This window comes from Lolium perenne, chromosome 5 (assembly GCF_019359855.2).
Source record: "Lolium perenne isolate Kyuss_39 chromosome 5, Kyuss_2.0, whole genome shotgun sequence".
NCBI classification, from domain to species: Eukaryota; Viridiplantae; Streptophyta; class Magnoliopsida; order Poales; family Poaceae; genus Lolium; species Lolium perenne.
The window spans coordinates 13,024,268-13,038,914 of record NC_067248.2 but is presented as its reverse complement, the minus strand read 5'-3'; the positions used below and the strand labels follow the sequence as shown (position 1 = coordinate 13,038,914).

At 50.1% G+C, this 14,647-nt stretch overlaps 1 protein-coding gene across 1 annotated transcript; it reads left to right on the top strand.

Moving 5' to 3' along the window:
* Positions 1-7,155: 7,155 nt before the first annotated feature.
* LOC127298954 (alpha-amylase/trypsin inhibitor) lies at positions 7,156-8,392 on the top strand. The gene is made up of 2 exons (XM_051328822.2): positions 7,156-7,632; positions 7,892-8,392. Exons 1-2 carry the CDS (start codon positions 7,240-7,242, stop codon positions 8,198-8,200), a joined length of 702 nt encoding a protein of 233 aa, XP_051184782.1. The 5' UTR covers positions 7,156-7,239; the 3' UTR covers positions 8,201-8,392.
* Positions 8,393-14,647: the final 6,255 nt, after the last annotated feature.

Below are 14,647 nucleotides of genomic sequence, written 5' to 3'. Positions count from 1 at the left end.
ATAGAATAGGATAGAGGTAACCGAGAGTGGAGCACGCGGAGACACGGAGATGATTCCCGTAGTTCCCTTCCTTTGCAAGAAGGTACGTCTACGTTTGGAGGAGTGTGGTTGCTACGAAAGCCAAACCAACAGCCACGAAGGCTTCACTCAGATTTCCTGTGAGCAACGCCACGAAGGCCTAGCCCACTTCCACTAAGGGATTTCCTCGAGGCGGAAACCGGGCCTTTACAAAGTTCTTGGGGCACACATCCGCAACCAAATTGGAGTCTCCCAAATCTGTAACAACACAACAATCAACAATAATACATCAACACAAAACAACTAGGGATCCAAAGAGGAACACTAGCAAGAGGACCCTCAAACAAATGAGGGGGAAATGTAAATCGCTTCGGTGAGGATGTAGATCGGTGTCTTCTCCTTCGAATCTCCAAAGATCAGGAGCTTTGGTTGGGGGAGGAAGGAGATCTTGCAAATCTTGAGTTCTTGAGGTGGCTCTAATGGTGGTGAGGCTTGGCAGATTTTTAGTCAATGATTGAGCAAGGAGCAAGGTAGAAGAAGGAGGGTATAAATACCCCTCCCCAAAAATCCAGCCGTTGGTGACTTCGAGGGCCGGATAATCCGGCCCAAGTTGGGGCCGGATAATCCGCCCCCACCAAAAATCCGGCCCTGGGGAAAAACCGGCCTAATGTCCGGCCAAAAGTCCGGCCCATGTCCAGAGCCGCAACGCCTCTGGTCCTTAGCCGATTTTGGGGGGCCGGATATTTCCAAAATATCCGGCCCGGATTATCCGGCCCTAGGGAAATTCCGGCCAAATGTCCGGCCAAAAATCCGGCCCCTGTCCAGGGTAGTACTGAGCCACATTGCCTTGAGTCCTTAGCCAAATATTGGGGGCCGGATATTTTGCAAATATCCGGCCCGGATTATCCGGCCTGGTGAATCTTTTCCAGCTATCTTTTGACTCGATTTTCCACACAAGTCACTTATATTAATGTACCTATATACACCCTGCACCACTTCATCGAACATTAGTGTATCACATATATTGACATCAAACACACAAAACATATTGTGAGAGATGTTCTTTCAATCTCCCCCTTTTTGGTGTTTGATGACAATATACGGATTTGCAAGAAAAACATTATATAGAGCAAGCATGTTGGCAAAACATAGAGGCACTCCCCCTACAGTTTGTTGTGATCCTCTAACATTTTCTCCAACTTTAACCTCTCATTTTCACTTCCGCAGTTTATCTTCGCATCAAGAATGGCCCGACCCAAATCGTCATCGGGGTCATCAAATATCGGTTCATCAAAAATGGGCTCTTCTTCAGCTTCGTCTTCCCCCATTCTACTATCAACGTCTTCAGTGAACATAGGATAGTTGTCACTATCCTCTTCTTCTTCGTTGTCTTCCAATATAACCCCTCTTTCTCCATGCTTGGTCCAACAATTATAGCTGGGCATGAAACCGTTCTCCAGCAGGTGGACGTGAATGGTCTTTGAGGTAGAGTAATCCTTCATATTCTTACAGGAACTACATGGACAATAGATGAAACCATTCGACCGCATGTTTGCCTCAGCCACGTTGTGTTGACTGCCAAAACCCACCGGCGGGCAGCGACTTGTCAACACTGTAGAGCCGGGAAGAGCCTAGAGCTGCGGCTGGCTGAGACCCCTCCGAGCGACGGCCCGCAATGCTCTTCTGGTCACACGTCCGATGCGAAGTGCAAGGGCGTGCCACCTGACCTATACCTGGTCAGGAAGGTTATGGGGATGCCTCGCTTAGTTTCCTGCATGGCATACACGTAAACATTAAATACGAGCCTCGATCGGCTCTCAGGTTATCCTGTGAATCGGCTCAAAGAGCCGATCCACCCATGATTCGTACGGGGTGCACGAATATATGGTGATCCTGCTTGATCAAGATAAAGCTAATGAGATCTACGACGATTTAGGGTTTTCACCGCATAATCGGATCATCCTACTCCAGGTTGGGCCTCGCGGCCACGCACGGTGCTCGTAAGCCGATCCTAAACAAGGCCTAAAAACCAACATGAAGTTGATCCTCGGAACATCCTGTTTAGGACTTGCGAACGCCACCCTACGTGCCGCTGGATCCTCCCCCCCTTTGTAAGGCCTAACTATTGCAGATATTAAACTAATCCTTGCAGAACAAGGAGCAATCGTAACGGATCAGATCTACTAAATAAAGATCAAGCGGGGTGCCGCCCCCACACCTGAGATAGATGTGAGGGCGGCTAGATATGCAAGGGTTGCACTACGTAAGCGTGTTATACGAAGAGCTATGCTAACCCTAACACATCTATGATAACTACGTTGCTCGCCATCAAAGAAGCTTCAGTATGAGCAACGCATGAACAACGTGGAGCTTGTGCTGCCTAGATCGCAACATGTCGCTTACCTGATAAAAACCCTCGAGACGAAGGAGTTGGCGATGCGCCGAGATTGGTTTGTTTTGGGTTGAACGTGAGTTGTTGTTTATTCCATAAACCCTAGATACATATTTATAGTCCAGCGGACTTTCTAATTCAGGCGTGCACCTAACCGTGCACGGGTAAAACTCTAACTCCTAACTTAAGATACGATCTAATATATTACAGATAAATGGGCAATCTAGCCCAACTTTGCATATAAGGCCGATCTTCGTATTCTCTCCATATATAACCTTCAAGCTTATCTTGATCGTGGCCCACCTCCAACTTGGTCAAATTCTGGTGATAACACATGCCCCCCTGGTTTTGGAAATGATATTTCCAAAATCATTACGCTTTTCTTTCGTCGGGTCATGTCGTGGCAGAGCAGAACCATTGCAGCATTTTTCGTCATGATACCCTGTCTTCTCAACTGTTCCGCGTGATTTGACCGTTGTCTTTGGGCACTGCCTCCTCGAAAACTGCTGTGGCATTGAATTTTTTTCACCATAGTCCCCTTTTATTTAACCGCTCTGAGCAGTTCGCCACTTCATCATCCTGCTCTGTTCTGGCCATCGGCACCAAAAAACCCCCAATCTCCCACAGCCATGTCTTCCTCTTCTTCCTCTTCCTCGTCGGTCTTCCACGACTCCTCCTCCGAGCTTTCCTACGGGTCCTCCTCCTCCCGCGAGACGCCGCCGGACATCCGCGCCCCAGAAGCATGGGACCTGGAGGACCACGCCTCCTCCATCTGGTCCGAAGACGACCAGTCCCTGACTAGCGGGGACGAAGACCTTCAGTTCCTTGCCGTCGGGGAACTGGAGTCGAAAAGCGAGGACGACCAGTTCCCCTGGGACGGCTGCCCCACCTCTGAAGAAGAGGAAGAGGAAGACGACGACGACGACGACGATGACTCCCTCGAGGGCTACCCGCCAGCGAAACGCCTCCGCATGTGGTGGGACGACGACAGCAGCGACGATGAAGACGGAGATGAAGCTCCCGTAGAGGGCTATGGGAGCAGCGACGAGGAACCCATCGGCAGCAGTGCCGATGGGAGTTCCGAGGATGACGACGAAGGAAGCGATGGCCCGTAGATTAGGATCTACTAGTGTAGGCCTAGCAGTAGTAGATTGGTCAATAGACCCTTCTTTTGTTCTTCCTTCCTGAGAAATCGGCTCTTTCTTTGTAAGAAATCCCCTTATCAATGAAGAAAATCCCTTAAGTAATTTCGCTCCCTTGCCGATTGTCGAATGGAGTTATCGTACAGGGAGCCGATAGCAGAACATCGTCTCATATTGCTGTCTGAGGCCAAGCTGTTGTATAAACAGGCCTAAGTCTCGTCCAAACCATTAGACTGAATCTCTCAGCAATCATTAGGAGACTCGTCTCTTGTATCCCGATTTCTGGCCTTGCTACTCTAAACTTATTTCGCTAAAGTCGATATCAGCGTATCGGCTTTGTTTTCTGAAGTCGATGCCCGTGCATCGGCTGTACTTGCATACTGTTAATCTCCATACGTTTTCTCAAGTCGATGCCTGCGCATCGGCTGTGATTTTTTTTTCACTGGCCGATTCTGAAATCGGCCCCCATATCTTACTGTCCATCATCCCACATGCTTGGGAAATATTTCTTGAGGTGTTGACCATTAACAGCCACTGGGAACTTTTCGCCGCTCAACTCCTCCAGCATGTATGCATTACCCTTCAAGGCCCGGACAACTTTGTACGGACCGTGCCAATTAGGAGACCATTTGCCATATGCCTTATCCCTGGTTCCCAATGGCAACACAGCTTCCCACACAAGATCACCAACTTGGAACTCCTTTGGCCTAACCTTTTTGTTGTAAGCACGAGCCACCCTGGCTTTGTTCTCCTTAATCTTCTCCAACGACCAAAGCCTGAGCTCTGTTGCGTCCTCAATAGTGTCACTCATCAAAGCTGCATATTCTTCAGCTGTCAGATCACTCTGAAACGTGACACGTCTTGATCCAGCCGTAATTTCCCAAGGCAATACGGCTTCCTGTCCATAGACAAGCTGGTACGGCGAAGTCTTTATAGCTCCATGGCACGATATGCGGTAGGCCCATAATGCTTCTGATAACTTCTCATGCCAATCCCGAGGGTTCTCGTCAATCTTTCTCTTGATCAGCTTGATCAGACTCTGATTGGACGCCTCGGCCTGCCCGTTAGCTTGAGCATAGTACGGGGATGATCGGATCAGTTTAATCCCTAGGTCATCACAGAACTTCCTAAATTCTTTAGAAGTAAAGACCGAACCTCCATCGGTCGTGATAGTTTGGGGAATCCCAAACCTATGAATGACGTGTTCTTTCACAAACTTGATCACATCCTCTGATTTCACCTTTTTCATAGGGACGGCTTCCACCCACTTGGTGAAGTAATCTGTGATAACCAAAATCCATTCATGTTTTTTACTTGACGCCGGATGGATCTTGCCGATCATATCCATGCCCCACCCCCGAAACGGCCAAGGCTTGATGATGGGGTTCATCGCTGATGCTGGCACCATCTGAATCTTTCCAAACATCTGACACGCTTGGCACCCCTTGTAATAATTGAAGCAATCTTCAAGCATAGTGGGCCAATAAAACCCTGATCGCCTGATCAACCACTTCATCTTTTGAGCCGACTGATGCGTTCCACAGGCGCCTTCATGCACCTCATGTAAGAGCCGATTAGACTCAGTCGGTCCTAGGCACTTGAGTAGCAACCCTTCCAATGTCCTGTAAAACATGTCGTCTCCTATAAGGACATACTTCATGGCTTTGTATCTTACCCGTTTAGGTGCCCCCCGAGCCGAATCTTTTAAATAATCGAAGATCTCGGCTCTCCAATCATTCTGTTCCAGGAATTGTATCTGAACTTCCGATCCGTCGGCTATATCTATGTAGCCTGACGCCATTTGTGCGAGATTGTTGGCATCGGTATTTTGGGATCTTGGGATCCAATTAAAGTTGATGTACCGAAACTGTGTCCTCAACTCACGGCATTCCACCCAATATGGGAAAAGCGATTCACTTTCGCAATTATATTCATCCGTGAGCTGGTTAATCACCAACTTTGAGTCTCCAAAGAGCTCTACAGCTTCCGCTCCAGCTTCCAATAGCAATTCCATTCCCTTACGTATTGCCTCATATTCTGCTACGTTGTTGGTGCAAGGGGTAGATAATCTGATGGAGAAGGAGTATTCTGCCCCCCGAGGCGACACGAGCAGAATGCCGACGCCACAACCATCGTCACAAACCGATCCATCGAAGAACATAGCCCATGCACGTATAGATAGTGCTGCTATATTGGTACTGATCCGTTCAGCGATGAGATCGGCCAACGCTTGACCCTTGACTGCCTTCGCAGGCTGGTACCGGAGATCAAATTCTGACAGCGCAAGCATCCATTTACCGAGTCGGCCTTTCAAAACAGGGGCCGACAACATGTGCTTGACGACGTCTGATTTACAGATGACGATGATCTCTGCCGTCAGAAGGATGTGATGAAGCTTGGTGCAGGTAAAGAACAGGCAGAGGCAAAGTTTCTCGACCTCAGGATATCTTGTCTCCACGTCCAGCATCCTTCTGCTGAGGTAGAAAACGACCCTCTCAACGCCATCGTAAGGCCGATCTTCGTATAAGGCCGATCTTCGTATTCTCTCCATATATAACCTTCAAGCTTATCTTGATCGTGGCCCACCTCCAACTTGGTCAAATTCTGGTGATAACACGTTGAGAAAATAATGCATGCCATTAATGAAGTCGGGATGGCACCGGTCACCGTACATCCATTGTCGACTCATCTGCATTATATATGTATATCAAAAATCATTAATTACACAACATCATGGATATATGAGTGACCAAATTAATTAATATTCAAGTTCATCACATAAAACTAAATTTTTTTTATAAAAAAGAAGAGGCTCACCGAGGTGGTACGGTGCCGGCTAGGGGACGACGCTGGCGATCGACGGCGGTGAGGACGGGGATGATACTAATTAAAACCTACAAAACATACTATAATTTGAGCTCAAATTGCTTATAAAAAAATAAAATCCCTAACTTAGGTATTTCATCGAACACCTTGCTAGCACTACAAAAATAGTACGAGTTAAAACTACCAAAGAAATGAGCTAAATTAGGAACGCCGGAAGAAAGGATGATATTGCTAACCCTTGGATAGATGGATGCCGTTAATCTTGTTAAAATGGTGGAGAAAAAATAGAGATTTATTGGAGTGTGAGAGGTGCAAATTTGTTAGAAATGTGAGAGAGGAGAAAATAAGAGCAGGGCCGGGCTGTGCGCGCGATGTGAATAATATATATAGGGGCACCCTTTCGTACCGGTTCGTGTTAGGAACCGGTACCAAAGGTCCAGCCCTGGCTCCACATGGGCCCCAGAAGACACGAACCGGTACGAAAGCCCTTCACGAACCGGTACAGATGCTCCTCGCCCGACTGGGCGCACAAACCGGTATAAAATCACCCTTTAGTACCGGTTCGTAAGAGAACCGGTACGAAAGCCCCAGACGGTTTGCCCTTTTTCTACTAGTGATTGTTAATGCTGTGCTATTTATTTGTTAGGCAACCGGTCAGCATAAAAATTGATTGTGGAGGTATCATGCTGTAGAGACTTCATGAATATGCACAGGTAGGTTGAAAACGACCGTAGAAAAGTCCCACTTGCATTTGAACACCTAGAAAACCAACAACAGCATCAGGGCGGCTATAGAAACCTGCAAGCCACGGTAGCAAACCCTCAACTCACCACTGCTAACCGCAGGACTTAGTCGTCTGCCATGGCGTCCTCCAGCGTCCTGGCCGTCGTCCTCCTCCTCGCCGTGAGCACGGCTACTGACGCCGCCACCATCACCGTCGTCAACAGATGCTCCTACACGATTTGGCCAGGCGCGCTCCCGGGCGGTGGCGTTCGCCTTGACCCAGGCCAGTCATGGTCGTTCACCATGCCGCCCGGCACCGCGGGGGCCAGGGTGTGGCCACGCACGGGGTGCACCTTCGACGGTAGCGGCCGCGGCCGTTGCATCACGGGCGACTGCGCCGGCGCGCTGGCCTGCCGCGTCTCCGGCGAGCAGCCCGCTACATTGGCCGAGTACACCCTGGGACAGGGAGGGGCCCGGGACTTCTTCGACATATCCGTCATTGACGGGTTCAACTCGCCAATAAGCTTCCAGGTAAGTTTTTTCATTTCGGTTTCCCAAATACCTCTGCCACTGCCCAGGTCACTGATTTTGGTTTTCATTTCGGCCCAAGGACTGAAACTTTCTCTCAAGATTCGTCCAGCTATTCAAATGTTTAAAAACAAATTCAGAAATTTATTTGACTTAATGTGTAGTACCAAAGTGTCTACTGTACTTAGCATATTTCGTCCGAAAGGTCTGCCGAAATTACTGAATTTCAATGAAATCTCACTAAAAGTGATTTCCGTTCCAGCCCGTGGGCGGCGCGGCATGCCGTGGGGTGAGCTGCGCCGTGGACATCACCAAAGAGTGCCTGCCGGAGCTGAAGGTGCCCGGAGGGTGCGCGAGCGCGTGCGGCAAGTTCGGCGGCGTCACCTACTGCTGTAGGGGACAGTTCACGGACAACTGCCCGCCGACCTACTACTCGAAGTTCTTCAAGAGCAAGTGCCCCGACGCTTACAGCTACGCCAAGGACGACCAGACCAGCACCTTCACCTGCCCCTCCGGAACCAACTACCAGATCGTGCTCTGCCCCTCCAATGCCCTTGTATCAGATGCATAATGCATTGGTGCACCATACGGCGAATAAGTTTGTGCTTGGATCAATAAGGAGTACCCTTTGTACTTGGATCAATAAGGGCTATCCGTTGTGCTTGGAAAAAAAGTTTGTATGTGCCATGCGTTGCATATGCATGCATAGCTAGTGCGTGCATGTCAATCGTCAGTAAATAAATATCGAATTTCTACCTGATAACGTATATGTTTTTATTGCCGTCAATGGGTGTTTGTTTGGGCTTTTGGCTTCGGCTTTTGGAAGCCAAAAAGCACCTATTAGGTGCTTTTTGGCTTTTGGCTTTCGGAAGCCAAAAGTTAAGATTCTTGACTTTTGGCTTCCGAAAGCCAAAAGCCAAAAAGCACCTAAATAGGTGCTTTTTGGCTTCCAAAAGCCGAAGCCAAAAGCCCAAACAAACACCCTTCCAGACTAAGGGCATCTCCAACGGTGCGACGCATTTCGGACGCCCAAATTGTCCGCGGGCGTCCGTTTGCGTCGCCTGGCGGACGCCAAAATGACCGCGAGGCGCGAAATGTCCGTTTGCGTCGGGGGCCACCCCCAGCGGTCCGACGCATTTTGGACATGCAACTATTTTGTTTTCCTGCTCCTTCTTTTCATTTTTGTTGATGGACTCCCCAATTTGTATGAATGAGCAAGTTTAAACGCGAAAACAAGCAGTACTGAATGATGTCATGTTGCTGCCATAAACAGTTCACCGGATAGATTACTCGAATCGAAAAAGTTCAAACATATTTAACATACACACTAGAGAACAAATTTAAAAATAAATAAACTATAAACTAATTCTTAGCCTTCTTGTTAGAAGGCCTTGCCTCGTCATCCTCACTCCTGCGCCTCTTGCTTGTCACCTCCTCGTCGGACGAGGAACTGGCGGACGACACGTCCGTGGAGGAGTTGGAGTCGGACCAAGTGGCGTCTTCGTCGTCGTCGTTGGTGAACGGACGACGACGCGCCGCCCGCGCCTGCGCCCTTGCCCGGGCCCTGGACTCACTACTAGGAAAAGGCTTATTGCCGGCGCACCAAAATGGGCTATTGCCGGCGCACCAAGAGCCCGCCGGTGCGAACGCGCCGGTGATAATAGCTTATTGCCGGCGCACCAGTCGGTGCGCCGGCGGTATCTCGCGTTATCCCCGGCGCACCTGTCTAGTTCGCCGGCGGTAAGTTATACAAGAAAACAAAAAAAATTCAAATCTAGATCCAGATCTAGATCTAGATCTAGATCTAGCTAGTCAACCGTGGTTGTCGTCTATGCGCCAGTGTAGGAGGTGCATGAGGTGCATGAGGATGCTGGAAGCTCCCAAGATTGGCGGGCCGGTGTAGGAGGAGGAGGAGTAGGCCAGAGGAGGAGGAGTAGGACGGAGGTGGAGGAGCCCGGAGGAGGTGGAGGATGCCGGAGGATGCCGGAGGTGGTGGAGGTGGCCGACGGTGATGGGGGAGGCCGGAGATGTTGGAGGAGGCTGGAGGACGTCGAGGAGGCTGGAGGTGGTGGAGGAGGTCGGAGGACGTCGTGGCCGTCGGTGGAGGAGGAGGATGAGTAGGTCGCCGGAGTAGCTCGCCGCCGCAGAAGCTCGGTATAGAGAAGGAGGAGCAGGAGATGGAGGAGGAGGAGGAGGAGGAGGAGGAGGAGGAAAAGAGAAGGGGAAAGTGAGCACCGCGGGTTGAGTTGTGCCTATATAGCACTCCTTACCGCCGGCGCACCAAGTAGGGTGGTGCGCCGGGGGTATTTTTTCTTTTCTTTTCACCCAAATCTTAAACCTCAAAAAAGTCCTGTTTCTGTTTTCCAATTGACGAATCCATTTTTTCTCCAAACGGCCGTAGGCGGTTGAATTCGAATAGGAAATTTCGAGTAGATCGATTTTGATATAAAAAAGTTTTTCATCGGAGGTCGTATGCAACCAGAAATCCCGTTTTACCGAAAGATGATGCCATTTTGCATAATACATCGAAATTCAAATTTTCAAATTTTCCCTAAAACTAGATCACATATTACATGGGCATTTCAAAGGATTTTATTTTTTGAATTTTCTATCATTTTCTATTATTTTTTCGAAAACTGAAAAGGCGATGCCCGGGGGGGGGGGGGTGTGGAGAGAAAAATCTAGGCAACTTACCCCCGGCGCACCTCTATGTTGGTGCGCTGGTGGTAAATTGTCTACCACCGGCGCACCACCATAGAGGTGCGCCGGGGGTAAGGTGCAAGGAATTTTTGGGGGCGGCCAGATCTCTTCGAATTTTATCCCCGGCGCACTAATTTTTTTTGTGCGCCGGCAGTATAGGTCCATCGCCGGCGCGGCGGAAAAGGGGTGCGCCGGCAACACTTTCCACCGGCGCACGTGCAGGGTGGTGCGCCGGCACATATTGCCTCCACCTATAGGCGTTTTCCTAGTAGTGACTCCTTCCTTGCTGCCGCCTTGTCGTCCGCCGTCTCCTGCGCCTCCAGCCGGGCGAACCTAGCGGAGTCCTCCTCCTCCTCCTCCTCCTCCTGCTCCTCGCCGTCGCTGCCAGCGGCGCCTCCGTCCTCCTCCTGGCCGTCGCTGGCATCGGCGCCTCCGTCCTCCTCCTCCTCACTCGGCGTGGAGGCAGGGTCGCTGGGCGTGGAGCCAGGCTCGCTTGGCGTCGCAGGGGTTTCCCACCAATGCCGCCATCCCGGCGGCTTGCCCTCGCTCTCCGAGTCCGACGGCAGGGTTTAGTCGCTCATGGCGTCTGGCTAGCCGGTGTTGGAGAAGAAGAAGAAGAAGAAGAAGAAGAAGAAGAAGAAGAAGAAGAAGAAGAAGAAGAAGAAAAGAAGAAGCAGGCGGTTCGACGTGAATTTCAGCAGACGCAGGGGTTATATTCTGAGGGGATTAATGGCGGCACGTATAACGAAGAGGCCTGCGGTTGCTCTTCCGCGGCGGTTCGACGCTCCATTCCGGCGGTTGGCGGGTTGATCGGCGCGGTTGCCACTCCGGCGGTTGACATTGGCGCGCTTGCTGTGCTTTAATTCGAGGCCGATCGAACCAGGGTCGCTACCAAGCGGGCCCGTGGGGGAAGCGAGCGGACGCTAGGCGCGACCGCGCAGCGTACGCGGAGACGCAAACGTGCCGCATATTTGCGTCGCGTTTGCGTCGCTGCGGACGCCCCAGACACGATGCGTCGCCCCGCTGGAGCAGGGTGCAGACGCATTTCCGGTCCACGCGGACGCAAACGATCGCACAACGTCCGTTTACGTCGCTCCGTTGGAGATGCCCTAATCAGTTGGTTACCTTGGAGATATTTCTCAAGCTTGATTGTGCATGATGTCACAGCACAAAACATGGTTAGTCAAGGTGTCTAAATTTGACAATTCAATACACATATGGTCCTTACATGCAGTTGGAATTTATCGTAGCACGTTGTTTTGATTGAGGAAATGAACCACCCAGCTGAGTACGTGTCACTTTTTTTTTTTTGCACAAGGAAGGGGTGGAAGACCCAGAAGAACTTCTATGCCAACAAGTGGCAGGTTACAAATTTGCAGGCATGCCCTTTTACAACACTCGCACAGAAGAACCGGAAATTAGAGGATAAGGCCTGCCATATTACAAAAAACACCCTGGAAGTAAGAAAAGGGATGCAATCGGGTCCCTGGGTGCCTCCACCACCAGACGCCGGCGTCCTCAAGCTTCTCGAAACCACCGTGGACGAACCACTTGGTGGAAGCTAGGCGCGGAGCTCCAGCAGCTAGGAAGAAGGGCCTCCGATCTGGAGGTTGTAGAGATGCCGCCATGCCGGCCAAAGATCGCGGAGGCAAGAAAGCCATCCACGTGTTTGAGCTCGTCGAAGAAGAACCGCAGACGATAGCACCACGCAAGCAGTCGCCGAAGTAGATCTTGGAAGGTAGCAGGTCTGCCGCATCTTTCCTCCTCGCCACCACGGCAGACCGAGAAAGAATGCAGCGAAACCGTCCACCACCTCGAAAAGCTCCGGCGAAGGAGACATCCGCCTCCCTGATCCAAAAATAGCGAATCTCGCATCCACTCCTCCAAACCACCATGGCCAGCCAGGAGAGGAACAAGAGGACGCCTCACCGCTTCAATTTGGCACTCCCCCTCGCCACCACGGCCGGACAGGAGGGCTTCATCTTCGTAGTGAAATCGGGAACGAGCAGAGCCAGGAGTCACCAGATTATTGAAGAAGGCGGCATTGCCGACATCCAAGCTTCGCTCCAGCCACAGGAGCAGAAGAAGGGCAGGAAGCAACCTTACCATGGCCTGGATCCAGCGACAGAGATCCGAGCCACCGCCTCCTCTACGGGGCATACGCCCAAACAACGGCATATAGCCGAAAACCAACAAGGAAAACTACAGATCTAGCCCTAAACTACTCCGGCACCTAACCTAGACCAACTCCGGCCAGCTATTCCGGCGGAGCGGCCGTCGGCGGCCCGGTCAAAGGTGGAAGACGACCAAAGCTACTGTAGCAAGGCGAGAGCTGGGGGACTCGGTTATGATTATGTGCCTAGTACGTGTCACATTATGTAGAGATGTCTCATCAATGAGTTTAGATCATCTTTCCGTGTCTACCATTTTCATTTTTTTCACCCACCTGATTTCAACTCCAGGCTTATATCTTTGCGGAATCCTCCTTCATCCCCCTCTCATTTGTGTTTGCTTCCTCTCTAGCAGCTTCTTCCTTTCTGCTCAACCGGATCTCTAGTTAGGAATATGATTGAAATACAAAAAAATATCTTTATGTACAGATCATCTCTTGTATCGGTTTTTAAGCTATTCACGAGTAAACCTATATATCTAAGAATGGGAGGTGTTAGGAATATATCTGTCCGTTATTTTATAGAAGGTACAAGCGATACCTACCAAAGATGTTCATTTCATCCATAGGTTACTTCTGAGAGGTTTTCAGCTGGTAATTGACTAGCCTGTACCATTAGTACTTCACTTAGCCAAAGCAAAAATAGGTGCCATTCGGGTAAAAAAGTCCCATCAGATTTCTTACGCTGCCACATCGCAATCTTAGTACTCGATCCGTTCATCCACATGTTAAATTATCTTTGATTGGTACATTTTATTTTCTAGCAACACTAGGTTATTTGGATGTGTTTGTGAGGCAAGTAAATAGGACTCTCTTGTAAATATTTTTAGAGAACTCGTGCATATTGATGTCTTTCTAATTTCTTTTGAATTTCTAGGCGACCTTATCCGTTACTTAATTCGGAACTAAGAAAAGTCGCTGAGGTGTACATCCACCCACTTCCAATTCTAGGACCATCTCAGAGTCTCGGTTGATCTATATGCCTCATCAATTAGTTTAGATAATCTTTCACATCAACCAATTTCATTTCTTACACCTGCAGCTTCTTCTTGCATGCTCAACCGGAGATGTCTAGACAGGAACATGATTAAGAAGATTTTTAGATAAAGAAAATATATTAATATCAAAAGATACCAATTACACCCAGTCTTTGCAACAACGCCCCACCATAGTGGCAGTACGGATATACACATCCAAAAAAGAGTAAAGAAAACTAAGAAATAAAAGTCCCGCTACATCATTCTAGACCTAGCAACAGCAATACAACCACCACCGTGACAACACCTGAAATACAGACTCTCCAAAAGCGACGCCTCCAAAAGGGAACAGTGCACCAGCGGCGTCGTCGTCCGACCAAAGGTCTTAGGTTTTCACCCTGAAGATAGTCCCCACTTTCAAAAAAATGCCTCCAACAAGATCATTGCCAGACACAACCAGTTAAGGCCAGACCTTGGGTTTTCACCCTGAGAGGTAAAACTCTGAACTTCACCTGTGCTGCCGACCCCACATGCATACCACTGCTGCGGAGCCCAGAACGCCAAGCAAATCCCTCAGCATCACAGAGACTCGAACATCCTTTAGCCAGTCCTCCAATCCGGCCTTCATGATATTCCTTCTTCTGACTTCACCATGGACCAAAAAGTCACCTGATGTCCACATAGAATAGAGCTTCGCGCCGCTCCCTCCGGAACCAAACGGTCGGAATAAAAACATGGGTGCGCGACACCGAATACCACCCGATGCAGCAAACTCCAGGCAAAAGATGCACTGTTTCATTCGCCGGCGGAGCTTTCCAGAACTCATCTTTCCTGCCAGATCAAGGCAAACTGCCCTCCGGTAGATCTTCATCTTCGCTTGCGAGAAACCCGAGGACCGCCACAAAAAAACAAAGCAAGACCAGCAGCCCCCACGCGGCCAGTCCCTCCTGCCGGATCACCAGGGAAGAGGACGGCGGCGCGAATCATGCGTACCACCGCCGAACCGTCACCGGCGGCGGAGGCCGACACCGCTCCACCGAATTCTCCATGGCTACCGACGGAGAGCATCAGGCCCTGGCCAAGTAGTCGTGCCGCCCGGCTTCCTCTACCGGCGCTTCATCACCTCGCATGGAACGCCGCCGCAGAAGCCCTCTCCTCCGCCACTGCCACC

Excerpts from the sequence above, each read along its gene's own strand:
- LOC127298954 (XM_051328822.2), top strand. The coding sequence starts at position 7,240 with ATGGCGTCCTCCAGCGTCCTGGCCGTCGTCCTCCTCCTCGCCGTGAGC. Across the intron at positions 7,633-7,891 it reads ACTCGCCAATAAGCTTCCAG|CCCGTGGGCGGCGCGGCATG; the intron begins GTAAGTTTTTTC and ends TTTCCGTTCCAG.